Source organism: Haliotis cracherodii, unplaced genomic scaffold (assembly GCF_022045235.1).
Source record: "Haliotis cracherodii isolate W230 unplaced genomic scaffold, xgHalCrac1.p SCAF_18, whole genome shotgun sequence".
Taxonomy (NCBI): domain Eukaryota; kingdom Metazoa; phylum Mollusca; class Gastropoda; order Lepetellida; family Haliotidae; genus Haliotis; species Haliotis cracherodii.
This window is the reverse complement of record NW_027266273.1, coordinates 17785395-17813062: the sequence shown is the minus strand read 5'-3', so window position 1 is coordinate 17813062 and position 27668 is coordinate 17785395. Positions and strand designations below refer to the sequence as shown.

Genomic DNA, 27668 nt, shown 5'->3' with positions numbered 1-27668 from the left:
ATCGCGCTCGAGCTGTTGTTCAGCATCTCCAAAACAACGCCATTGAGACACTACCCTGGCCAGCCAGAAGTCCCGACATTAATCCTATTGAGTATTTGTGGGACAATTTGGGGCATAGGGTGAGAGCAAGGGATCCTCCAGTTCGGAACCTTCAGGAATTGACCCATGCATTGCATGATGAGTGGCAGCAGATCCCCCAACAGAGATACATACGTCTGATGACCAGCATGACACGGCGTGTAGAACATGTTATCCAAGTGCGAGGCGGTTACACCAGATACTGAGTTAGCCAGTCATTGTGGACCTTACTAGTGTGTTCGACATTTATGAAATGTGAACTGTGTTGTGTGTCTGTTGTAACGACTCCGGCAGCCATACTTATTTCACGGTGATTTTAGTGAACTTTAGTTTGCTACAATTAAACCCTCAATTAGTGCTCAAATTCGGTCTTGTGTTGTCAATTTTCTGACTGAACGCTCACATAGGGCCATATAAACAGTTTAATGTGCTTTTCTAAGCATCATTTTTATGAGGTTGAAGATCCAGTTTTACTTAGTGAAAAAAAGTGGGTGGTGCGATATTTATGTCGAGGTGTATAGTGATATTATTTTTTGGACTCTATGTCAAGGTGAACTCTTGGTCGAGGTCGGATTGGTCGGGTGTGTTGTATAATGCGGTGTCGGGCTTGTGAGGTTATTGTTGACTGGGTCGATGCTCACTGGGTTGTTGGTTCGTCTACCCCAGGCCGGTATACACACAACTGTGACATTCATGGCTGTACGGTTAACTCCTGTTCAATATCTTCCACTATTATCACGGAATCAGCACATGTTTCATACTTGAAAACAACACACCTTTCAAACTTCAAAGCAAACTTCTGACCTCAAAATATATATATTTCAGGCTTCAAATTGGAACAGGTATAACGCTTCGAAAGAAAACATTTATTTCATACTTCAAATCAGCACACGTTTCTCATGTTAAACCATTCCTTTTTCAAATGGCAAAACATAAAGAAAGCATACGTTCAATTCTTTATATCAACTTACGTTTCATACTCAAAAGTAGCTTTCAATACTTCAAACCAACACCTGTGTGGTATGTCAAATCGGCATACATTGGAAACAACAAAACATACATATTTCACACTTCAAATCAGCATATGTTTTGTATGCTAAATCGTCATACATTTTATGCTTCAAACAGACGTCTTTCTAACTTCAAACCAGCACTTGAAATATCAAAACATACATATTTCACACTTCAAATCAGCATATGTTTTGTATGCTAAATCGTCATATATTTTATGCTTCAAAACATATGTCTTTCTTACTTCAAACCAGCATGTGTTGTATGACAAATCAGCATACATTGATACTTCAAAACATACGTCTTTCTTACTTCAAACCAGCATGTGTTGTATGACAAATCAGCATACATTGATACTTCAAAGCATACGTCTTTCCTACTTCAAACCAGCATGTGTTGTATGACAAATCAGCATACATTGATACTTCAAAACATACTTCTTTCATACTTCATATCTGCACATACGACATAACTCATTGCAAGATGCAGGAATAGCCGAACAAAAGGTACACTTCCATAACTGGTTGTAGCCATAACGTTAAAAATGTTAATGCTTGTATCCTGAGCAACCAATGTACATGTGCACAGTGAGGGGTGTTTGGATGAAAATCTTAGTTCAGGTGAACGGAAGGCTCAGATAGGCCTTACTATTTTAAATACAGTAACTGAATTAAACTAACTAGATTTTAATGTTGTATGTATTCATTTGTTTGATATTTATGCACTTCCAATCACCTCATCTGATATCAGACAATACTATACACACTACTACACTTGTTTGTTTAGCGCTGCACTCAGCAATATTCCAGCTATATGATGACGATCTGTAAATAATTAAGTCTGGACCAGACAATCCAGTGAGCATCAATTCATCCAATTGGGATACACTGATTTGCATCAACCAAGTCAGCAAGCCTGTCCACCAATCCGTTATTCACCTCTTACGACAATCATGGGTTACTGAAGATCAGATCTTCCAGATCTTCATGGGTCCTATTCCTATACTGTTTTAAATGAGTACAAACAGGACATGAATCTTGGTTGAGATGCATCAACCAAGTTAGCAAGCCTGATCACCGATCCGTTAGTCGCCTCTTATGACAATCATGGGTTACTGAAGATCAATTCTAATCCAGATCTTCATGGGTCCTATTCACATACCGTTTTAAATGAGTACAATCATGACATGAATCTATCTAAGTCTTTATCTTTATTTTTTTTGCAGAAAATATTTTTATATCCCGACTTTTATCATAATGTATTTGATCCACAACAAAGTGGCTCTCAAGGAGTGTGAGGAAGTGTAGATCTCTGTCGTATCTGATGCGACATGAGAGGAGGACAACAGTGTCCTCTCTCGCTGTGTGCACCAGTGTCCTCAGCAACGCCTGGAATGTGTCCTCAATGTAGACGATATCAGCCCCGAGAATGACATCATACTGTGGGTGAGGTGACAAGTCTGTGGTCCAGTCCAGTTCCTTCGCTGTGATACTGCCTGGACAGCTGTCCACTGTGTTGGAGTCCACCATCTTTCTGAGATTAGCCATTGCTTCTCTCCTCTCTGTCACAGTCACATGACCACCTGCAGCCCATAATAGAGAGTGAGTGAGTTGGGTTTAGTGCCACTATGGACAGTATTTTCGTTATATCTTGGGTGTGTCAGGTTCAGACACAGTATCAACAGAGAGCAGAGATGTGATATCAATAATGGCCACAATCTCATGAAAATCAGATCTTAGTTCTCTCCACCGCTAAACAAAGATCTGAGGACATCCCATTACGGGTCATGTCAGACCGACCAATGGAATGACCAATCAGAAGGCAGCTTTCTCGTGCTTTGCGCCACTATTTTGAAATTGGCAACAATGCTTCAAAACATATTTTGACAAATTCTTAATTAAATATTTCAAACCTGAACAAAAAAACATTCTGGAATTGCTAATAGATGGCCTAGATTATATGGATTCAGTCGATAAACCCGTAACTATCGTTTCGGAATACCCCGTGTTAAAGTTTTCGAGGATGCATGATTAGAAATCCCATTCAGACTGTCACTTTCAGGATCTGATAATCGACACTCTGATTGGTCGGATGAAAGGTCATTCTGACGTGACCTCTACTGGGATGTCCTCAGATTTCTTTTTAGCGGTAGCGAGAACTAAGGTCTGATTTTAATGAGATTGATAATGATCACTGTGTCAGCATATTAAATGAGAGAAGACGTCCATGTCTCGCGCTCGACCTTACCGAGATACGATGCCACAATGCTGACCAGGCCTGTCCCAAGCACCATCTTACCTAGATATGATGCAACAATGCTGACAAGGCCTGTCCGTGTTCCTAGCTCCACCTTACCTAGATACGATGTCACAATGCTGACCAAGCCTGTCCCTGCCCCCTGCTCCACTTTACCTAGATACGATGCCACAATGCCGACCAGGCCTGTCCTAGCTCTACTTTACCTAGATACGATGCCACAATGCCGACCAGGCCTGTCCTAGCTCCACTTTACCTAGATACGATGCCACAATGCCGACCAGGCCTGTCCTAGCTCCACTTTACCTAGATACGATGCCACAATGCCGACCAGGCCTGCCCCTGCCCCCAGCTCCACCTTACCTAGATACGATGCCACAATGCCGACCAGGCCTGTCCTAGCTCCACTTTACCTAGATACGATGCCACAATGCCGACCAGGCCTGTCCTAGCTCCACCTTACCTAGATACGATGCCACAATGCCAACCAGGCCTGCCCCTGCCCCCAGCTCCACTTTACCTAGATACGATGCCACAATGCCGACCAGGCCTGCCCCTGCCCCCAGCTCCACTTTACCTAGATACGATGCCACAATGCCAACCAGGCCTGCCCCTGCCCCCAGCTCCACCTTACCTAGATACGATGCCACAATGCCGACCAGGCCTGTCCCTGCTCCATCTTACCTAGCTACGATGCCACAATGCCAACCAGGCCTGCCCCTGCCCCCAGCTCCACCTTACCTAGATACAATGCCACAATGCCGACCAGGCCTGTCCTAGCTCCACCTTACCTAGATACGATGCCACAATGCCAACCAAGCCTGTCCTAGCTCCACTTTACCTAGATACGATGCCACAATGCCGACCAGGCCTGTCCTAGCTCCACCTTACCTAGATACGATGCCACAATGCCAACCAAGCCTGTCCTAGCTCCACTTTACCTAGATACGAAGCCACAATGCCGACCAGGCCTGTCCTAGCTCCACTTTACCTAGATACGATGCCACAATGCCGACCAGGCCTGTCCTAGCTCCACCTTACCTAGATACGATGCCACAATGCCAACCAAGCCTGTCCTAGCTCCACTTTACCTAGATACGAAGCCACAATGCCGACCAGGCCTGTCCTAGCTCCACTTTACCTAGATACGATGCCACAATGCCGACCAGGCCTGTCCCTGCTCCACCTTACCTAGATACGATGCCACAATGCCGACCAGGCCTGTCCTAGCTCCACTTTACCTAGATACGATGCCACAATGCCGACCAGGCCTGTCCTAGATCCACTTTACCTAGATACGATGACACAATGCCGACCAGGCCTGTCCTAGATCCACTTTATGTAGATACGATGCCACAATGCCGACTAGGCCTGTCCCTGCCCCAGCTCCACCTTACCTAGATACAATGCCACAATGCCGACCAGGCCTGTACCTGCGCCCAGCTCCACTTTACCTAGATACGATGCCACAATGCCGACCAGGCGTCCCTGCCCCCAGCTCCACCTTACCTAGATACGATGCCACAATGCCGACCAGGCCTGTCCTAGCTCCACTTTACCTATATACGATGACACAATGCCGACCAGGCCTGTCCTAGATCCACTTTACGTAGATACGATGCCACAATGCCGACCAGGCCTGTCCCTGCCCCAGCTCCACCTTACCTAGATACGATGCCACAATGCCGACCAGGCGTCCCTGCCCCCAGCTCCACCTTACCTAGATACGATGCCACAATGCCGACCAGGCCTGTCCTAGATCCACTTTACCTAGATACGATGACACAATGCCGACCAGGCCTGTCCTAGATCCATTTTACGTAGATACGATGCCACAATGCCAACAAGGCCTGTCCCTGCCCCAGCTCCACCTTACCTAGATACGATGCCACAATGCCGACCAGGCCTGTACCTGCGCCCAGCTCCACCTTACCTAGATACGATGCCACAATGCCGACCAGGCGTCCCTGCCCCCAGCTCCACCTTACCTAGATACGATGCCACAATGCCGACCAGGCCTGTCCCTGCTCCACCTTACCTAGATACGATGCCACAATGCCGACCAGGCCTGTCCCTGCGCCCAGCTCCACTTTACCTAGATACGATGCCACACTGCCAACCAGGTGTCCCTGCCCCCAGCTCCACCTTACCTAGATACGATGCCACAATGCCGACCAGGCCTGTCCTAGATCCACCTTACCTAGATACGATGCCACAATGCTGACCAGGCCTGTCCTAGATCCACCTTACCTAGATCATGTAGATACGATGCCACAATGCCGACCAGGCGTCCCTGCCCCAAGCTCCACCTTACCTAGATACGATGCCACAATGCCGACCAGGCGTCCCTGCCCCAAGCTCCACTTTACCTAGATACGATGCCACACTGCCAACCAGGTGTCCCTGCCCCCAGCTCCACCTTACCTAGATACGATGCCACAATGCCGACCAGGCCTGTCCTAGATCCACCTTACCTAGATACGATGCCACAATGCTGACCAGGCCTGTCCTAGATCCACCTTACCTAGATCATGTAGATACGATGCCACAATGCCGACCAGGCGTCCCTGCCCCAAGCTCCACCTTACCTAGATACGATGCCACAATGCCGACCAGGCCTGTCCCTGCTCCACCTTACCTAGATACGATGCCACAATGCCGACCAGGCCTGTCCCTGCGCCCAGCTCCACCTTACCTAGATACAATGCCACAATGCCGACCAGGCCTGTCCCTAGTTCCACTTTACCTAGATATGATGCCACAATGCCGACCAGTCCTGTCCTAGCTCCACCTTACCTAGATATGATGCCACAATGCCCACCAGTCCTGTCCTAGATCCACTTTACCTAGATACAATGCCACGATGCCGACCAGGCCTGTCCTAGCTCAACTTTACCTAGATACGATGCCACAATGCCGACCAGGCCTGTCCTAGCTCCACTTTACCTAGATACGATGACACAATGCCGACCAGGCCTGTCCTAGATCCACTTTATGTAGATACGATGCCACAATGCCGACCAGGCCTGTCCCTGCCCCAGCTCCACCTTACCTAGATACAATGCCACAATGCCGACCAGGCCTGTACCTGCTCCCAGCTCCACCTTACCTAGATACGATGCCACAATGCCGACCAGGCGTCCCTGCCCCCAGCTCCACCTTACCTAGATACGATGCCACAATGCCGACCAGGCCTGCCTAGCTCCACTTTACCTAGATACGATGACACAATGCCGACCAGGCCTGTCCTAGATCCACTTTACCTAGATATGATGCCACAATGCCGACCAGGCCTGTCCCTGCCCCAGCTCCACCTTACCTAGATACAATGCCACAATGCCGACCAGGCCTGTACCTGCGCCCAGCTCCACCTTACCTAGATACGATGCCACAATGCTGACCAGGCGTCCCTGCCCCCAGCTCCACCTTACCTAGATACGATGCCACAATGCCGACCAGGCCTGTCCCTGCTCCACCTTACCTAGATACGATGCCACAATGCCGACCAGGCCTGTCCCTGCGCCCAGCTCCACCTTACCTAGATACGATGCCACACTGCCAACCAGGCGTCCCTGCCCCCAGCTCCATCTTACCTAGATACGATGCCACAATGCCGACCAGGCCTGTCCTAGCTCCACTTTACCTAGATACGATGCCACAATGCCGACCAGGCCTGTCCTAGATCCACCTTACCTAGATACGATGCCACAATGCTGACCAAGCCTGTCCCTGCGCCTAGCTCCACCTTACCTAGATACAATGCTTCAATGCCGACCAGGCCTGTCCCTAGTTCCACTTTACCTAGATATGATGCCACAATGCCGACCAGTCCTGTCCTAGCTCCACCTTACCTAGATATGATGCCACAATGCCGACCAGTCCTGTCCTAGATCCACCTTACCTAGATACGATGCCACAATGCGGACCAGGCCTGTCCTAGCTCCACCTTACCTAGATACGGTGCCACAATGCCAACCAGGCGTGTCCTAGCTCCACTTTACCTAGATACGATGCCACAATGACGACCAGGCCTGTCCTAGCTCCACCTTACCTAGATACGATGCCACAATGCTGACCAGACGTGTCCTAGCTCCACCTTACCTAGATACGATGCCACAATGCCGACCAGGCCTGTCCTAGCTCCACCTTACCTAGATACGATGCCACAATGCCAACCAAGCCTGTCCTAGCTCCACTTTACCTAGATACGATGCCACAATGCCGACCAGTCCGTCCTAGATCCACCTTACCTAGATACGATGCCACAATGCGGACCAGGCCTGTCCTAGCTCCACCTTACCTAGATACGGTGCCACAATGCCGACCAGGCGTGTCCTAGCTCCACTTTACCTAGATACGATGCCACAATGACGACCAGGCCTGTCCTAGCTCCACCTTACCTAGATACGATGCCACAATGCTGACCAGACGTGTCCTAGCTCCACCTTACCTAGATACGATGCCACAATGCCGACCAGGCCTGTCCTAGCTCCACCTTACCTAGATACGATGCCACAATGCCGACCAGGCCTGTCCTAGCTCCATCTTACCTAGATACGATGCCACAATTCCAACCAGGCGTGTCCTAGCTCCACTTTACCTAGATACGATGCCACAATGACGACCAGGCCTGTCCTAGCTCCACCTTACCTAGATACGGTGCCACAATGCCGACCAGGCGTGTCCTAGCTCCACTTTACCTAGATATGATGCCACAATGACGACCAGGCCTGTCCTAGCTCCACCTTACCTAGATACGATGCCACAATGCTGACCAGGCGTGTCCTAGCTCCACTTTACCTAGATACGATGCCACAATGACGACCAGGCCTGTCCTAGCTCCACCTTACCTAGATACGATGCCACAATGCTGACCAGACGTGTCCTAGCTCCACCTTACCTAGATACGATGCCACAATGCCGACCAGGCCTGTCCTAGCTCCACCTTACCTAGATACGATGCCACAATGCCGACCAGGCCTGTCCTAGCTCCACCTTACCTAGATACGGTGCCACAATGCCAACCAGGCGTGTCCTAGCTCCACTTTACCTAGATACGATGCCACAATGACGACCAGGCCTGTCCTAGCTCCACCTTACCTAGATACGATGCCACAATGCTGACCAGACGTGTCCTAGCTCCACCTTACCTAGATACGATGCCACAATGCCGACCAGGCCTGTCCTAGCTCCACCTTACCTAGATACGATGCCACAATGCCAACCAAGCCTGTCCTAGCTCCACTTTACCTAGATACGATGCCACAATGCCGACCAGTCCTGTCCTAGATCCACCTTACCTAGATACGATGCCACAATGCGGACCAGGCCTGTCCTAGCTCCACCTTACCTAGATACGGTGCCACAATGCCGACCAGGCGTGTCCTAGCTCCACTTTACCTAGATACGATGCCACAATGACGACCAGGCCTGTCCTAGCTCCACCTTACCTAGATACGATGCCACAATGCTGACCAGACGTGTCCTAGCTCCACCTTACCTAGATACGATGCCACAATGCCGACCAGGCCTGTCCTAGCTCCACCTTACCTAGATACGATGCCACAATGCCGACCAGGCCTGTCCTAGCTCCATCTTACCTAGATACGATGCCACAATGCCGACCAGGCCTGTCCCTGCCCCCAGCTCCACCACTTGCTTCTGGCCCACAACTTCTGGGTGTAGCTCCAGGTATTCACACAGCACAATGGCCTGACAACATGCAGGAAAAACATCTCTATGAGCACATTAATAACACTATTTGTGAGAATTTCTATGTCTGTGTTAAAAGTTGCTGTGTTTTCACTAAAATTTATCAACATTTTTTCTTACCCTCAAAAACTAAGATATATATTCATTAATTCACTCATACTTACATGTCATCCCTTAAGTCAGGCTATAAGGTAATACATTTTATAATTAGTTTACTGATCCCCTCGACTAAAGAAAAGAGGATGTGGACAAAATAGAAAATCAAATCCCAAAAGCATTCCTGTGAATGTGTCCCTTGGATATGCCAGAAACATGATCATGAGTTCAAAACACAGTTTGCCTCAGTTGTTTCTAGGTTTGTCAGCACCATGTCCGTGCTCGTGGGTTTCACCAAGATGGTTAACGTCTGAGACCTGCATCAATTCGGGCTTTCCTCCCACATTAAGCTGACACGCCGTGGTATAATTGGAATACTGTTCAAAGTGGTGTTAAATCCAACTCACTCCTCTAAATATATAAACTGCTCAAGATACTCAACAAATGTGGGTCACATGGCACCATGTTCAGATGTCTCATATCTCAGATGTCTCATAACTCATAACTAATCTGAAATGTCAATGTTATTTGCTACCTGATCATTGTTTACATATAAAAACATTTGTGAGCATGAGGACATTCAACCAGTCAGGCCATACTACTTACGCTGAAGATATGTACAACAGATATGTACTCACGGCTGTTTTGGGTATACAGACGTGGACCCTAATTCAGAATACAGAAGGGTACCTCAGACCCATATTCCTCACCTAACCAAGTTCCTTTTGTTTGGTTCGCCATGCTGATTATGAGTGAATTTCAGCACATATAGCTCTGGGTATGCTCGTTTTTACATAGCTCCCTGGAATACATCTCATACAACAACATAATGTTAGTTCTGATTCAGAGAACGAAGAAAATCCCCCATGTTATGAGACATTCATTCATCTTCCCAAGGCAAGGGAGTTGACTGACTGTAAAAGTCCAGTTTCCATCCTTGCCAAATTAGACTGGATTTTCTGGGCTTTATCGTAGCGCCATCAGAGGATAAGACGAGTTATGTCCCTTCTATTGACCAATCAGATTCCACATCTCACATCACTTGCATTTGCTTCAAACAAAATGGTGGCGCCCAGTCAAGACAATCTGATCGATGATCAAGATCTATATTGTAATAAAACGGGTCTTACCTTGTGAAGTGCATCAAATCATGTGAGCACCTTGATTAAAACATAAAATGATTTGGAAATATCTGTCAATGTCCAGTTGACGGTACACATCCTGTGCCAAACCTACAGTCGACCGAAATCTGCAGGTTGAAATCTTTGTTGTTTACAAACCAGATGTTGATTTTGTTACGCGATTTTGATTGGACTATGCATGGACTCCTTAGTCCAGCCAAAATGAAACTACATGATTCATTTAAGACATTTAGATGACTGTGTACCGTGGTTTGGCACACAGGTAGTCTCATCTATGCAAGCATGCAAGGAAACAGCTCAGTGAACTTCGGAAGGGATCTATCCCAGGGTACCATTCTGTATTCTGATTGTGGTTTGACCACATTTCTGTTTCTCCAAAAGAACCTGGGTACATATCTGCAGTACCCATGCCGACAACGACCACTTCATCACTACTCACAGCATCCCAGACCACAGCAGCCACCCCCAGGGTCCCCCAGTCCTGCTGGATGTGGATGTCATGTCCCCCCAGGTGGAAGTCCCGCGTGGGTCGGTGGTGGGGCAGCAGGCGTCCCTCGGTGTAGGGAACCACCGCTAGCGCCGTGCCTGGGGGACATCATCAGTCAGACATCAGTTGTTTGATAGGCGTTAGTTAGACGTTGACGGATGACAAAGTAGACACAATTTAGGGAAAACAACTTCTTATCAAAGCTTCCTTCTGTTGTCACTATTAAACTTACTCATGTTAATCTCTCTCATGTATGCAATTGTTGTAACTGTTAATCTTCCACCTACTACATACTGTAAATTTTGAAATTAATGCGTCTCCACATTAATATGACTGCTGACCCCTAGCCTAAAATGCGACTCAAAATCAATGCGACTACCCCCACCCCATCCCCAGTGGAATGATACATATCCTTACCTTAATCCAATCAAACACAAGCAGCACAGCTTATTTAGCACTGAGTAAAGCATGTCCGTAATAACAATAAACAGTATTTTCCTGAAAACAACACACAGTTTCTATGTATATTTTGTACTGGCGAGGTTCAAAGGCAATAAGATAATAGAACCAACAACAGTTCACAGATTGGAGTGGTCAATGATGGATAGTTTGATACGAGTTGGTAGAACTCTTGACCCCAGCAGTGACAACTCACCAGATGCCTATTGTCTAATTTCTATTCTTTAAATGACATTGCTATGTACTTGTTACAACTGCTGCTCAATAAACCATGTTTGTGTATATATTCAAGTTGGTATTTCCACTATCCAAAGAGTGCAGTGAGGCTCATCTTATTGTTCATAGTCAATTTGGAGAAATAAATGCAAATTTTCATTAATGCGAACAAAGACCACTAGCGTTTTTTGCATTTAATTTATGCTCGCATTAATTTCAAGACTTACAGTATATTCTGTACAATGTTCATTATTCAGGATCTATACCGAAACAACTCCATTACATTAAAATAAAGAAATTGTTCTCCAGAAATTGTGTCTACTCAGTCACTCATCACATACAAACACATACCACAGGTTTGGAAAAACGAAAGTTTATAGAAATGGACTGAATCGTCTGCAAATTGGTATTAAACACATTTTGAATAGAAGTTGCAGGAAAACAATATCAGCTACCATTTTCAATGTCATAAGCACCCAGGGCGCTCTCAAAATTAGAAATAGGGGGATCTTAATAGAATGTTATTTTGGTGGGAAAAAAACAGAGTTGAAAGATAAATTTCGTGGTTTATGCTGACAGCCTGAAATGTTTTATACGACAAATTTATTTTTCCAGAATTTAATTGCGTATTATACGTGAATAAATAAGTCTTTTGTACATTGATCAATCGGAAGGGGTGCTAATTGGGATTGTTTGCCAGCAAATATGTTAGTAAATATCGCTGTGGGCGCTTATTAGAGCAGGGCGCTTATTATGTCGAATACGGTAAATGTAGCAGTCAGGAGGACCTCTTGGTTATTCAGCTGTTCAATTTCAATAACTGTGCAGGAATTCAAGTCAGACTATTTTTGCACATTTTATCCCTACTCTTATAATGTAGAGGATATACAAATCTTGAGAAAAAATTTAAAACAAGAAAAAGGCCATGACATATTTTAGCTCACAGGCAATATAAAGCAGAAACATGCTTATGCTTAATTTTCAAAACTTTCATTTCATTGATGATTTCATATGAATATACTCATTATGATCATATCAGTCATAGAAATATTGACAAACAATGTCCAAGTGTTTATCATGTTAACAGTGGCTAAATAAATCTTTTTAGAAACATGGTGTTGTCTGTAATTGACCATGTTAACTTAACTAGTCGCAAGTTTCAATGCCCAGTCACACAGCTCATGCAGTTTTATGCATTTTTGAAAGAAACCCTCATAAAATCCCCTTCACTCAAGGAAAGTTAGGTATATTGCTACTTGGAATATGAAATTTGAAGTATGTCAGTCAAATCTATTGTTGGGAATAGGATGAAGACTGATCACTGAATTGCAAAAGAAAACAAAATAAATAAAGATTAATCATCGATTTCTTATTATCAACATCATGAATGGAGAAGAAAAACATACATGAAAGTATTTCATTTCTGTAATAAAAAAATATGTGAAACATAAAAGGTGTGAAACTAAAGTCTCATAGTTCACTCTAGTCTAGAAGGTTATTTAAGGTACGGACGTTTACTACAATATCTGAAAAACTATCGGACCTACTCCAGTCAAAGTTGGTATGAGATTATTAAACAGTCATACATAACTGGATATTACATTTAAAGACAATCGGTGCATGAATACAAAATCTGTCTATTTAGCTATCACTATATTCAACCAGACCTGTTCGTCATGGGTGGAACGAGTATTCATTGAAACAGCAATCTGCATAATGCTACCCCTGCGTCACAGGGCCATATGACACAGTTGAACCAATCAACTCAACTATCGCTGTGTGTGATAGGGTGCACGGGAATCACGCACGCGTGAATACAGTGTTAGCATTGGGCGTCTCAACGTGCGTGATTCCTGTGAACCCTCTCGAGTTGAGTATGTCCAGTTATGTATGACTGCTTAATAATCTCATACCAACTTTGACTGGAGTAGGTCCGATAGTTTTTCAGATATTGTAGTAAATGTCGGTACCATAAATTACCTTCCAGACTATAGTTGGCTTGAGAATTTTGAATGGAACCTGTGGTTTTTCTATGGCACTCATTATACTGCTACCTGAACACAATTTGTAGAACCATGTTCATCCACATAGACACAATTATCCTATAATGTGAGGTTTCTCAATTGGACAAAGCAGTAGATGGAAGAGGTATCCATTGGGGTCATAAATGGATAAGGATGCAAATATGAAAGGTCAGGCAGGTACTACAACAAATACGGCATCATTGTTGTCAATCAGTGATCTGGTGAGATTCAACCATAAAGAATCTGGAGAAATAACTGGGATAATTGTTATCCTTATCAAAACAATAGTCAAAGATAAAGAACATCAGTGTCTCACAGGGATGTAGTTGAGACATTTTCCAATTTTGGGAAAACAATTTAGCAAGGACACCAGTTAACCTATCGGGATGAGTTTTCATATTTGGGCTTCTAGATTTCTGTGCCTTGTTTTTTTTCCCAATCTAAAACAGTTGGATTTAGACTCGCTAAATACAATGTTATTTCATAATACAGGTTATTAACCATTCCAAAAACACACTCACATGATATGATCTATATATTATAAACAACAGAACAAATATTATTTATAGGGAGACCAGGAAAATCTGTAACAGGTCATTTTGTATCCCGGTACTTTCAACAGTTCAAGACTCAGTAGTTTTGTATTCCTGGATCAGTTAGTATCCCTTTATTCCTCCATTTATTAAAAATAAGGCTTTTTTCAAGGACAGGAATGTCTGTCAGCACCCAACAAAAAATGTCGACCTGGCTAGTTACATGTTCAGTAGAATGTATATTAAGTGGTTCACATAACAGTAACATTAAACATAAGTAACCACAGAAACGGTACCTACCATCATGATCATCCTAATGTGGAAGTGAGTGAGTGAGTTGGCTTTAATGCCGCTTTTAACAGTATTCCTTTTATGTCACGGCGTGTCAGCTTTATGTGAGAGGAAGTGATGCAGGTCTCAGTGGTGCTGACAAACCTAGAAACATAATCAGGGCAAACAGGGATTCGAACCCACAATCATCGTTTTCTGGCGTGCCCAAGGGACTCAACTCTGCACAGTGAATCGCGGCGCCTTAGACAACTGGGCCACTCGTGCCCCCCCCCCCCCCCCTGTGGTAGTGGATACCTTCGGTAACATATTTTAACACAGAACTTGGCTCCAATCTTAACAAATTTGTGTAACGTTTTTACGTAATTGTATCTGCAAATTTGTGAAGCACAAATATGTATATGGTAGTCATGGTAGTGTATAAGCAGTCTGGGCTACGAAACAACCGGAGAGTTATAGAACTGCAGGATACGAAATGACACGGAACCAGCTAATCAAGCATGATTCAAGTCTATCAAACACCACTACTGTGCAAGTTCATCTGCTGGCTCAATTGGGCTTTACCAGTAACCATGGGAACAGGGACAAGGACTCAAAATACAACTAATTAGGAATACACAATGCCATTTAGAAAGTGGTGAAATGTAACAAATGTTATATTTGGGATAACACTTTCTTAATAAAGTACAGATTCTTGTACTTTTTTGGGTTGATTCCCATCCCGACTAAAATGCCATTTAGTAAGTGGTGAAATGTAACAAATGTTATATTTGGGATAACACATAGTAAAGTACAGATTCTCATACCTTTTTGGGTTGAGCCCCGTCCAGGATTCGAACCCACACTGCCACAGTGAGGCACTTAGTTCCCAGCACACAAAGTCAGCAATCTAACCCACCTCAGCAACCAAGATTTCCACAAAATTGAAAGTTCGACAATTGTCAGCCTGGATCACATACTTTGTGTACTCCTCTGACAAGTGTAAATTGGCACGGCTCCAATGGCCGAAAGCTATGAATACACAATCCCATTTAGAAAGTGGACAAATGTAACAACCCCAAAAAGTACGAGAATCTGTACTTTACTAAGAAAGTGTTATCCCAAATATAACATTTGTTACAACTAATTACAATGTATAGAACAAGGCAAGGCACCAGAATATGGATCATAGGGGAACAGGTCAAAAGGGACAAATGAAAAGGTATAAAAATATAGAAAAAATAGGGTTAATTTCTATTAGTTTGCTTTCTCTGTTTCATTAATCCAAAGGATTTACAATAAACTTTGATCAACAGTGAAACCTGTGTGTGTTGTTTTTTTACTAAGCTTTTTTAATAGAGATACTTTCAAGTGTGGAGCAAGGTAGGTTGATTGTTTGTCTTGTCATTAGGTGGAGTAATTGAGTATTTCTACAGGTAAGAACGTTGATGCCACTTAAAGAATTTAGCTTGGTTTGGCATGGGAAGTTGATTGATTGTTTAGTTATATCTAACTGATGGCATCTATTTTTCCATCATATTCCTAGGACTAGACGCAAGTGACACAATGTAGTAAGACAAACATGGTCGAATAAGGGTGACACTTAATTAATTTCCAGGCGTATTTATCAAAAAGGGTTTTCACTCAGTGCAGCGCATGTAAATATATTTGACCAATTAGTTGTGTCATTTTACTTTATGAGATGTTCACCATGTTCACCGACTGATTATGTCATATGTGAGATGCCCCCCTTAATCTCATATTCTCTCACAAATCATCACCCTTGGTGAATTTGTACCTAAAACAATATATGGGCAGGATAAGCAGGGAGACCCCAGGTTAAGAACCCTGATAGTGCCATTCAAAAGAAGATGTACTTTGTGATGCCTACTGTAAAGATATGTGTTATAAAATGAATAAAGATATTAAACTTACAAAATGTATCTTTTTATATTTAATACTGACTCTTTGGGCTTGTGACCCTTTTTACTTTTTGGTGTGGCCCTTTAGAATCTGACAAGGGGCATGACTCTTTTTAGACCGTTTTGCCTGATGTGCATGTGACCGTTTTGACTAAATAACCCATGACATATGTAGATATGATAGAAGTTAGAACATCTAATAAATTCTGTCTCAGAGGAAATCTTTCAACAGAACAGTAAATAAAGTGACACTGATTCTCACACAGCGACACAAACTGTACCCTTGTTAGTCTTATCTAATCTGATTACTTATACATTACAAGTGAAACATTAACTAAATTCAAAATGAGTCGATACCTGATTCAGTCTGATGTTCCATTGCGTGACAGTCGTTGGTAAACTTGTTGCAGTAGCTCGAATCCTCACCAGCGACTATATTATAAAGAGTGAGCGAAAGACAATAAAATTTCACATGTAACATTTCATATGAGTCGCATAGCGCCAAATAATTTCCGCAGCGATCTGGCTAACCAAAATCAAGCACGTGTTCTGTTCATCGCGCATTGTTTACACCGGAAGTAGGAAGTTGCTAGGAATTTTATATCCCTAACCACTAGTGTTATTTAATGATAAATTAAAATCAGTAAAACTATTCAATAAAATATACATATATATCTATTTCTCAAGAGTATTTTAATACAAAATTGTAAAATAATAACATTTTTAATCTGCTCTGACTTTATAGAAAAACATCACGTTTTTTTGTTGAAACTTATTCAGATATCATTTGTTTGAACCATATAGTTTCCGATCAAGTCTCGCTGATTCTCGTGGTACCTGTAACTATGGGGATGTATACAAGTATGGCTGTTGAACAATGCCAGTGTAAATAATTCACTTGTCACATCCGCAGTTTTACAGACGCATCTACAATTTCAAGATGACAATGAACCAGAAAATCAATGAATGTGGTGAGTTGATGTGATGGGTCAAAAAGTAAGTTTTGAAGTTTCATGATAGGCCTTTGCTTGTGTCTGGGAGTGCCGATGTGACTAAATGATAGGCTAACGTAACGACGAGGTGACATGATCTGACATGGGGGGAGGGGGAGGGGGATTATAAGCAATCTATCAATCATATGTTTCATAAGTGGTAACCAATGTTTATGGGTAGTCCACGTACATGCATTTCACCAGACACCAAGCTGCAACTGATAAAGATCTATAGCTGCACTATACCAAGCTGCAACCGATAAAGATCAAGCTGCACCATACCATTCTGCAAATGATAAAGATCTAGCTGCACTATACCAAGCTGCAACCGATAAAGATCAAGCTGCACCATACCATTCTGCAACTGATAAAGATCTAGCTGCACCATACCATTCTGCAACTGATGAAGATCTAGAATCTAGCAGCACTCATTGACTGTGTAGTGCCAAAAGTGAAGGTAGAAACAAAATGGACACCAGTTTGCAATCTCGACTGGATATTTCGGAAAGAAAACTATTTCTGAAAATTGCACTAATTTACCTTAATACTTGGTGATGTATCTTTCCCATGTCAAAAAAGATACATGTCAGTACCTTTCTAACTCTGAGAGGAATTGACTCAAAAAGATTCTGGATGTAATTCCAAGGCAGAAATGTCCACACCTCAGGGACTTCAGCCTCCAATTCCTGAATTGAGTTCAGTCTATAAACAATTGTCTGAAGTTCTCTTTTCAGGCGATACCAAACAGTTTCAATTATTTTGAGGCCTGGACTCGGAGCTGGCCATGCCTTGCCTTTAATATAATTTTGTACCTAATAGTCCTGCACAACCCTCACTCAATGTACCGTGGCATTGTCATCTTGGTAGATACCGTTCATCACGAAAATGACATTCAATAACAGGCCAAATGTTGTCATCAAGTATGTTTATACACTTTTGACCATTTCTATTACCATCAACAACGAAAATAGCTCCAACTCCATGCCATGGGATACAGCTCTCTCGGAAATGCCAGAGCTCCTCTAGAAATCTGTATGATCTCTACCCTCATTGTCACTGACACAAGTAATTAATTTTTTGTGAACAGGGGAACTCAGGACCTTCAGATTGTTGGCCTGACAAGCTAACTGATGGAGCTACAACCACACTGTTAAAATAGTCATGCCTAAAAGTAAAATGTAAATATATACATATACTGTTCATGTAATTTCAGGCTGGTTTTATCATGCGCCAGAAAGACGCAAGGTTAATGCTGAGCCAGTTGAAGTTCCTTTAACCTCCCAGATTCCAGGCCTCAGTGATCTCCCACCAGAGTTTGATGATAAACCACGTGAAATGTACTTCAAAGACACTGATACAAAGTACATAAGACTTGCAAAACAAGGAGGCAGGAAAGGTGGGTGTGCAGCATGCAGGTATGATGAACGTGTTGTGGATGTATTCATGATCGCTGAATACAATATGCAGGTGTTGTAGATGTATTCATGACAGGGGTGGGATGCAGGTGTTGTGGATGTATTCATGACAAGGGTTGGATGCAGGTTTTATGGATGTATTCATGATGGGTAGGATGCAATGTGCAGAGGTTGTAGATGTATTCATGACAGGGATGGGATGCAGGTGTGGATGTATTCATGACAGGGGTATGATGCAGGTGTTGTGGATGTATTCATTGCAGGGTATGATGCAGCTGTTGTGGATGTATTCATGACAGGTGTTGGATGCAGGTGTTGTAGATGTATTAATGACGGGTAGGATGCAGGTGTTGTTGATGTATTCATGACAGGGTTGGATTCCGGTGTTGTGGATGTATTAATGACAGGGGTGGGATGCAACATGCAGATGTTCTTGATGCATTCATGACAGGGGTGGTATGCAGGTGTTGTAGATGTATTCATGACGGGTGGGATGCAGGTGTTGTGGATGTATTCATGACAGGGTAGGATGCAGGTGTTGTGGATGTATTTATAAAAAAGGGTGGGATGCAGGTGTTATGGAGGTATTCATGACAGGGTGGAATGCAGGTGTTATGAATGTATTGATGACAGGGTGGGATGCAGTTGTTGTAGATGTATTCATGACAGGGTAGGATGCAGGTGTTGTTGATGTATTCATGACAGGGTTGGATTCCGGTGTTGTGGATGTATTAATGACAGGGGTTGGATGCAACATGCAGGTGTTGTGGATGTATTCATGACAGGGGTGAGATGCAGATGTAGATGTATTCATGACAGGAGTGGGATGCAGGTGTTGTGGATGTATTCATAACTAGGATAGGATGCAACATGCAGATGTTCTTGATGCATTCATGACAGGGGTGGTATGCAGGTGTTGTAGATGTATTTATAACAGGGGTGTGATGCAGCTGTTATGGATGTATTTATGACAGGGTGGGATTCAGGTGTTGTGGATGTATTCATGACAGGGTGGAATGCAGGTGCTATGAATGTATTCATGACAGGGTGGAATGCAGGTGTTGTAGATGTATTCATGACAGGGTGGGATGCAGGTGTTGTGGATGTATTCATGATGGGTAGGATGCAATGTGCAGGTGTTGTAGATGTATTCATGACAGGGATGGGATGCAGGTGTGGATGTATTCATGACAGGGGTATGATGCAGGTGTTGTGGATGTATTCATTGCAGGGTATGATGCAGCTGTTGTGGATGTATTCATGACAGGTGTTGGATGCAGGTGTTGTAGATGTATTAATGACGGGTAGGATGCAGGTGTTGTTGATGTATTCATGACAGGGTTGGATTCCGGTGTTGTGGATGTATTAATGACAGGGGTGGGATGCAACATGCAGATGTTCTTGATGCATTCATGACAGGGGTGGTATGCAGGTGTTGTAGATGTATTCATGACGGGTGGGATGCAGGTGTTGTGGATGTATTCATGACAGGGTAGGATGCAGGTGTTGTGGATGTATTCATGACAGGGTGGGATGCAGGTGTTATGGAGGTATTCATGACAGGGTGGAATGCAGGTGTTATGAATGTATTGATGACAGGGTGGGATGCAGTTGTTGTGGAGGTATTCATGACAGGGTAGGATGCAGGTGTTGTTGATGTATTCATGACAGGGTTTGATTCCAGTGTTGTGGATGTATTAATGACAGGGGTGGGATGCAACATGCAGGTGTTGTGAATGTATTCATGACAGGGTTGGATTCCGGTGTTGTGGATGTATTAATGACAGGGGTTGGATGCAACATGCAGGTGTTGTGGATGTATTCATGACAGGGGTGAGATGCAGGTGTAGATGTATTCATGACAGGAGTGGGATGCAGGTGTTGTGGATGTATTCATAACTAGGATAGGATGCAACATGCAGATGTTCTTGATGCATTCATGACAGGGGTGGTATGCAGGTGTTGTAGATGTATTCATAACAGGGGTGTGATGCAGCTGTTATGGATGAATTTATGACAGGGTGGGATTCAGGTGTTGTGGATGTATTCATGACAGGGTGGAATGCAGGTGCTATGAATGTATTCATGACAGGGTGGAATGCAGGTGTTGTAGATGTATTCATGACAGGGTGGGATACAGGTGTTGTGGAGGTATTCATGACAGGGGTGAGATGCAGGTGTTATGGATGTATTCATGACGGGGTGAGATGCAGGTGTTATGGATGTATTCATGACGGGGTGGAATGCAGGTGTTGTGGAGGTATTCATGACAGGGTGGAATGCAGGTGTTATGAATGTATTCATGACAGGGTGGAATGAAGGTGTTGTTGATGCATTCATGATGGGGTGGAATGCAGGTGTTGTGGAGGTATTCATGACAGGGTGGAATGCAGGTGTTGTAGATGTATTCATGACAGGGTGGGATGCAGGTGTTGTGGATGTATTCATGACAGGGTGGAATGCAGGTGTTGTGGATGTATTCATGACGGGTGGGATGCAGGTGTTGTGGATGTATTCATGACAGGGTGGGATGCAGGTGTTGTGGATGTATTCATGACAGGGTGGAATGCAGGTGTTGTGGATGTATTTTTGACAGGGTGGAATGCAGGTGTTGTGGATGTATTTTTGACAGGGTCTGGGGTGCAGGTGTTGTGGATGTATTTTTGACAGGGTCCGGGGTGCATGTCAGGGAAGCGGATGACTGTGATGGGGATGAATGTGTGATGATATTTTTATGCATGGTAGTAGGGAATGTGTCATTGCTTTATAATCATGATACTTGTGAAACTTAAAATAATTTTAAAATGTCCATTATTCTGTAGCCCATGGTTTTACATTATTACTTCTATGATACCATTCTGTGATTTATATTCTGAAATGATGTTAAGGTGTATGTTTCCTCCACAGACCTCCTTGAGATTAATAGTTGTGCCCCCAAGAGCAGCAAGCCCCGGGGGTACCCGAGAGTGGATTGGTTCTACCTGGAAGACAATGCTGTGGAGGATGCTGCTAAAAAGGAAGAAACGTATGTGTTGCATCACCCTGCTGTGGGGGCGGTCGGGTAGCCTAGTTGTTAGAGCGTTCGCTCGTCACGCCGAAGACCCGACATGGGTTTGGTGTCCCCAGCCGTGATATTGCTGGAATATTGCTTAAAGCAACATAAGACCTCACTCACTCACTCACTCATGCAGTCACCCTGCTTTGTTCCTCATTCCTTGTTGGGAGTCTTTGCTGGTTGTAAGAGGCAAAATAGATCAGGTGGTTAGGAAACAAAATGGAGTTTAAATAGTCAAACAAAATTGGCTAAATATTTGTGAAATAGACAAATGTGACATTATATCCAAAAGAGAGTATGAATTGAAAAATCATCAGATATTAAGAAAGTGTTTCAGGAAAAACATTTTAAGTCAGTTTGATGGTAATATTTCAAGGTTCATATATTTAAGTAAGTAGGAAGGTAATCCTTGCTTTCAAGGTATATAATTTTAAGTAAGTTGGAAGGTAATCTTTGCTTTCAAGGCTTATATTTTTGAGTAAGTTGGAGTCAAACAAAATCATTTCAATTGTTTTTTTATCTTGTTTTATTCCAGCAACTGGGAGTTCCTGCTGCCAGAGTACATGGTTCACGACTCTCAGAAAGCTGCTGGTGTAGACTTTGAGCCAGAGAGTATCAGCAGTCTTAAGGAGAGGCGGGCGCCTTATGCATTCGACCTAGCCACAGCCTATCAGAGGGAGGGACAGGCGCTCAAAGACAAGACAGTCAAGCTACCGGAAGAGATACCAGCGGGGTACGGCATCCGGAACAGCAAACCACCTCATGCCAAGAAGCAGGCCGCTCAGGGGCGGAGAGCTGTCGGGAACGCACAAGGGGACAAACCCAAACCCAAATCTGCACAGTCGTAAGTTTATCTCAATATGGATATTTTAGTTCATGATTACAATCATGTGCCTGCTTTACTGTAAATCTGGAAATTAATGCATCTCCAAATTAACACGACTACTGACCCCTAGCCAAAAATGTGACTCAATATCAATGCGTCTCCCCGCACCCCATCCCCAGTGGAATGATGCATTTCCTTACCTTAATCTAAATTTACCCTCATCCAATCAAGCAGCAAATAGCACCAGCAAACAGCAAATAGCAATAGCAAATAGCACTTCCGTAAAAAATATTAAACAATGTTTTCCTAAAAGCAACACACTGTTGCTATGTTTACTCTGTTGACTGGCATTAAGGAAGTTCAAAGGCAATAAATATAATTAAACCAACAACAGTTCACTGATTGGTATGCGGAGAAGGTGTCAACAAGCTTGACAGAACTCTTGATAGAACTCTTGACCCAGTGATAGCTCTCCGGATGCCCATTGTGTAATTCCTATTCTTTGAATGACATTGTTATGTACTTGTTACAACTGCTGCTCAATAAACCGTGTTTGTGTTTATATTCAATTTGTCATTTCCACTATCCAAATTGAGCAGTGAGGCCGTCTTATTGTTGACAGTCATGTTAAAGACATAAATGCGAAGTTAATTAAGTCCACTCGCATTTAATTCATGCTCGCATTAATTTCAAAATTTACGGTATCTTGTCATCTCACAAGCTTGCAGAATTTCTGGAACAGTTGTTGGCACAATCATTAGTTAAAATTAATTGTCACATCAGCATTATTTCAGCCATATAGTGGCGACATGTATGTGACAACAGTTTGCATGGTACACAACATACTACATTTGTTTTTCAAAAGTGGTGGGGGTGGAGGGTCCGGACCCCCTGGAACCTGCCTCTGGATTCGCCTAGGTCCTTTACTTAAAAAATGTTAAATGTAAAACATGGAATATATGGTTAGAATGTATCCTGAGAGGCTGATGGTGGCTGACAGTCTGTGGACATCTTTGAACACAGGTCTGAAGCTAAAGTTGAGCGGCCTGCGATGGACAAACTTCTGTCGTATGCCTATGACAAGGAATGGCATGGCAAGATGAAGGACCTTCACGAGAAGCAGGACAAGCACAAGGTGGCAGATGGCAGTCTCAAGTCTGAGTATAGAGATACTTTCCACAAGTCAGCCGGGAGAACTCGAACCAGGTATGGATCTTTGACACGTGTAATTCTGTGCATAGCAACAGAAATGTTGGGGAAGTTTTAATATTACTCAATAACACCCACAAATATTAAATTTTCTTGAAATTTTCTACTTCTTTGGCATTATCATTGTGTATATTTTTCAGGAGAGATCGCACAGTAGATATTCTTACTGACAAGATTACCGACCGCACAGCACACAGACGCAACAGCGCAGAGGAAAAAGAACCATTCAAACTTACAAAGTAAGTACTTTCTTATGACATTTGAGCAAAGTCTATTCAAGGAATGTTCAAGAATTGATTTCTGGCTTCCTAAGCAATACTTTCGGTATAACTTGGCTTCTGAAAACAGTTGTAAGTAGTTGTGGGTATTGATATTTCAGTGGTTGTAGTTAATGTCTGCAATAAGTAAGTTGTAAGTTAGTTGATTGTGTGAAGTATACATCCCATGTACAGTCAAGTCTCGTCAATCGGACACTTGTTAATCCAACAGTCGGCTTTATCCGACACTAATGATGGGAACATATTAAATCAGTGCTATTTAGACCTGTTAATCCGACAGTCTCACACTCCGACTCTGACAGACCTAATTTGCAAAGAATTGCCGAAATCACTCATTAATCAGTCTTGTTAATCCGACACAGTGATCAGTGTAATCTGTGGTCATCTGCTCGCGAGTACACAGCCCCGTGTTTTGATGCGAGATGAGTAGGCTGGTAGCTGCATTTTAAAACGGCTGCAGAAAAAGCTTGCTGAACAATAAACAATTAATTTTTTAAATAAAGAAAATATGATTAATCAAGTTAGATTACCTCAATCTCATTCAAATCGGATACAAGTTCTTGCTATCTCGAGGACATCCCGTTACAGGTCATGTCTGAACAGCCTTTCGCAAACTATGACTGACCAATGAAATGACTAACAGGAAGTCAACGTTAGCAACTAAGAAAGCAGCTTTCTTAAGCTTTGTGGTACCAGTTTCAAACTGGCCACTTCAATTCCAGACTATGCTTTTTAAAGTATTTTGAATAGTGAGTGAGTGAGTATGATTTTACGCGCGCTTTTACGCAGTTGCCCACCCTGGATTTTTTTATAGAAAACAGTTTTATTTGAATCAAGTTGGGGACAAGTGATACTTGTACAAATATTTGCCCCCCCTGTCAAAAAAAGTTAACTACGGCCTTGCACATTGTACCCATGTCGGGCATCAAACCCAGGTCTTTGGAATATCCAATTCCTCCTCATGTTTAACATTGCATCAGCATTATTTCAGCTATATTGTGAACAAGTAAATAAGGCGTAAGTCAGGTTGTATTAGGCCTTAATTCGTCTTCATGTTGCTCTATAAAGGTTAAGTCAGCCTTCTAGAAGCTGTCCCATCTCGAAACTTCTCAAATTTTCATATCTGTCCTATTTGTCTACAGGCAAGGGAGGTAACTCTTAATCACACTTCCCGTTATTATCTGGGGACTACAGCACACAATATTTTACAAGTATTTCAGTCATTTGCTGCCACTGACAGAGACAAGTAATATACTCACTACAGTCTCTACTGCCACATAACCCGATGTAGTTGTATTATAACTGTCTTAAGTCCCAACTTTGTTGATTTAGTAGTTTGTATTATTACATTTTCGTGAGTAACATTGTTTAGACATCCACTTACATGTAAATAAGTTGACCATTCTTTCTGTCCATGCCACAAAATTATTTACTGCAAGTTGTTTTTGCATAATTTTCCTGCTCAAACGAAGTACTCGAAGCTTAACAAGATTTGGCACCAAATGTCTTTGTAATACTTCTAGAAAGGTACTGTAAGGTTGATACATGGAAGTGAGAACTTGAAGATATAGATGAAAGAACTTGTGACTGGTATATTAGAGGTAGGATTTTGAACTGTGTCCTCTCCTGAACTTTTTAGCCAGTGAAGAGATTTCAGGACAGGCCTGATGAGCCTGTGTCAGTTACTGGACCACAAATGCCAGCAAGCTTTATGAGATAAAGAATAGTTCATTCATCATCCATTATAAACAGAATTTGTCTTACAGATAGATAGGGCTTTCACGCTGATACTTAAACAATAAAAGGTGATATTGTTTTTCAGGTTCAAGAACGTTCCAGCTCGCATTGACACGCACCAGAAACCAGACACACAGAGGAGCCTGGCTGCAAGCGAACAAAAATAAGACAAATTCTGACTTCAGTCCATTTTAAGTATCTACGTATATGTTAAAATATGTAGATATTTCATGCCATACAGTATATTTCATCAGAAAGTGTACATGGGACAGTGCTTCCAGGACTCAAGGTTCTTTCAGAAAGGGATACTTGATGCCCATTGAGTGTACGTTTGTTCAATTGTTCAGTTCATTACTCACTGTGTACACTGATGGTGCTTTTGTTTCTCCTGGTTACCATAGCAACAAGAAGATGCCACAGAGCAACACAAGAAATGTTTTGATGCATTTTGTTGTTTTATATCTTAATATCATTTTTATCACTTCCACAATATTTACCTCTATTTACAAACACAATTTGCCAGAACGAACAGTTGAATTTTTTTATTTTTTTAAAATTATTAACAATTTTTTTTAGATCTCTTGTTAAATATTATTAATGCTTTATTCCTGAACTTGACCATGTTTTTTCATAACGAGATAGATAACTCAAAGGTTAAAAAACAACTTTTTTTACATTCCAGTCAAAACCTAGACATCCTTTTCCTGGGCGATACAGCATTATGATTGTAGTCAAAGCAGGTAAATTGCTATTTTTGTATTGTGGTTAACCAGGTTTTTTTACTGTGATATAAATGAATGTCTGTTTAATTTTTATTGCCAAAAATAAACTGATACCCAAACATCCTGTGTTTTACCTCTGCCAGTGGCTCCTGAACATGTGAACTACAGCTTCAGTATCTGTGATTGTTTCTGTATGTGCAGATGCTGGATGATTCAACATTGCAAATAAAGAATGCACTTCAGCATTGGATTTGTCCAAACAATTACCAACATTATCAAAAACTTTACAATGCTGAAACAGTTGCCAAGGCACTGCAAACGTAAGGTCCATTCTACCATGAAGTTTGATTGGTCAATCAGAGGTTTCAAACCACAACAAACCCCCTCTGATTGAAACAGCTGAATTATCGGCCACATCACCGCAGAAGCTAATATTTTTTTAGAATAGTACTTCTTTACAGTCATTTTCAGTAGGCATATTTAAATAATTATATGTACAATAATAGGCTACAAAATGGGAAGATGCTGTTACTACAATAGTCAAAGTATGTGTGGCAATACATATTGAGCAGAAAACACGACAGAAATCTACAAAGAAAATGTATTTCAAGTTTAGAAGACAACAGAGATCTGCACATTCATTTCCAAATTCAATTCAGCGCAGTTAAATCTACAGGTAACCTAATTATCGCCTATGATACCCTCTCAGATCCACCACCATCAAATAACCATTTCTTGTTTGTTTCGTATTTAGCCACCATCAAACACGAGTGTATACTTTCTTTTGCCACAATTAAATGGCTGATTCAACAGGCAACAACCTTGGTCTCTGCAATATCTTTCAATGTGGTTTGCAAAATTGTTGAAGGATTTGAAGAAAGAAAATAAACCATGTCTAAGAGACTAACCCTTTTAGATTTGCCATTTTTCAATATACATAACCAATTGTCGGTTTAACAAGACTTGACTGTATTATCAGCTCAGGAAGGATTTTCTTTCATGATATATAAAAACAAGAAAATTGTTAGATAAAAAGAAATGTCCATGAAGAAAACTGTATATGTTTCTTTGTTGTTTAACGCTGCACTCAGCAATATTACACCTTTATGACAGCGATCTGTAAATAAAGTCTGGACAAGACAATCCATTGATTGATATCATGAGCATCAATCCACGCATTTGGGATATGATGACATGTGTTGAAAAGATCAAAAGAAATATTCTTGAAAAG

The 27668-nt window shown here is 42.6% G+C and overlaps 2 protein-coding genes and 1 pseudogene across 2 annotated transcripts; 1 reads left to right on the top strand and 2 right to left on the bottom strand.

Moving 5' to 3' along the window:
• Positions 1-2285: 2285 nt before the first annotated feature.
• Positions 2286-16766, bottom strand: LOC139466076 (protein N-lysine methyltransferase METTL21A-like). The gene is made up of 4 exons (XM_071248087.1): positions 16561-16766; positions 10735-10880; positions 8946-9057; positions 2286-2671 (listed from the first exon to the last, which is right to left on the bottom strand). Exons 1-4 carry the CDS (start codon positions 16682-16684, stop codon positions 2286-2288), a joined length of 768 nt encoding a protein of 255 aa, XP_071104188.1. The 5' UTR covers positions 16685-16766.
• On the bottom strand, positions 4855-7890 carry LOC139465981 (mucin-19-like; annotated as a pseudogene).
• A 289-nt stretch (positions 16767-17055) lies between the features above and the next one.
• LOC139465835 (uncharacterized protein C7orf57 homolog) lies at positions 17056-26538 on the top strand. The gene is made up of 7 exons (XM_071247772.1): positions 17056-17174; positions 18409-18591; positions 21518-21635; positions 22201-22509; positions 23515-23697; positions 23841-23939; positions 25801-26538. Exons 1-7 carry the CDS (start codon positions 17144-17146, stop codon positions 25880-25882), a joined length of 1005 nt encoding a protein of 334 aa, XP_071103873.1. The 5' UTR covers positions 17056-17143; the 3' UTR covers positions 25883-26538.
• Positions 26539-27668: the final 1130 nt, after the last annotated feature.

Coding starts and splice junctions, on each gene's coding strand:
- LOC139466076 (XM_071248087.1), bottom strand. CDS start 16,684: ATGTTACATGTGAAATTTTATTGTCTTTCGCTCACTCTTTATAATATA. Junction 10,881..16,560: donor GGAACATCAGACTGAATCAG/GTATCGACTCAT, acceptor GATGTCCCCCAG/GCACGGCGCTAGCGGTGGTT. Junction 2,672..8,945: donor CATTGTGGCATCGTATCTAG/GTAAGATGGAGC, acceptor TATGGGCTGCAG/GTGGTCATGTGACTGTGACA.
- LOC139465835 (XM_071247772.1), top strand. CDS start 17,144: ATGACAATGAACCAGAAAATCAATGAATGTG. Junction 17,175..18,408: donor CCAGAAAATCAATGAATGTG/GTGAGTTGATGT, acceptor ATGTAATTTCAG/GCTGGTTTTATCATGCGCCA. Junction 18,592..21,517: donor AAAACAAGGAGGCAGGAAAG/GTGGGTGTGCAG, acceptor TTTCCTCCACAG/ACCTCCTTGAGATTAATAGT.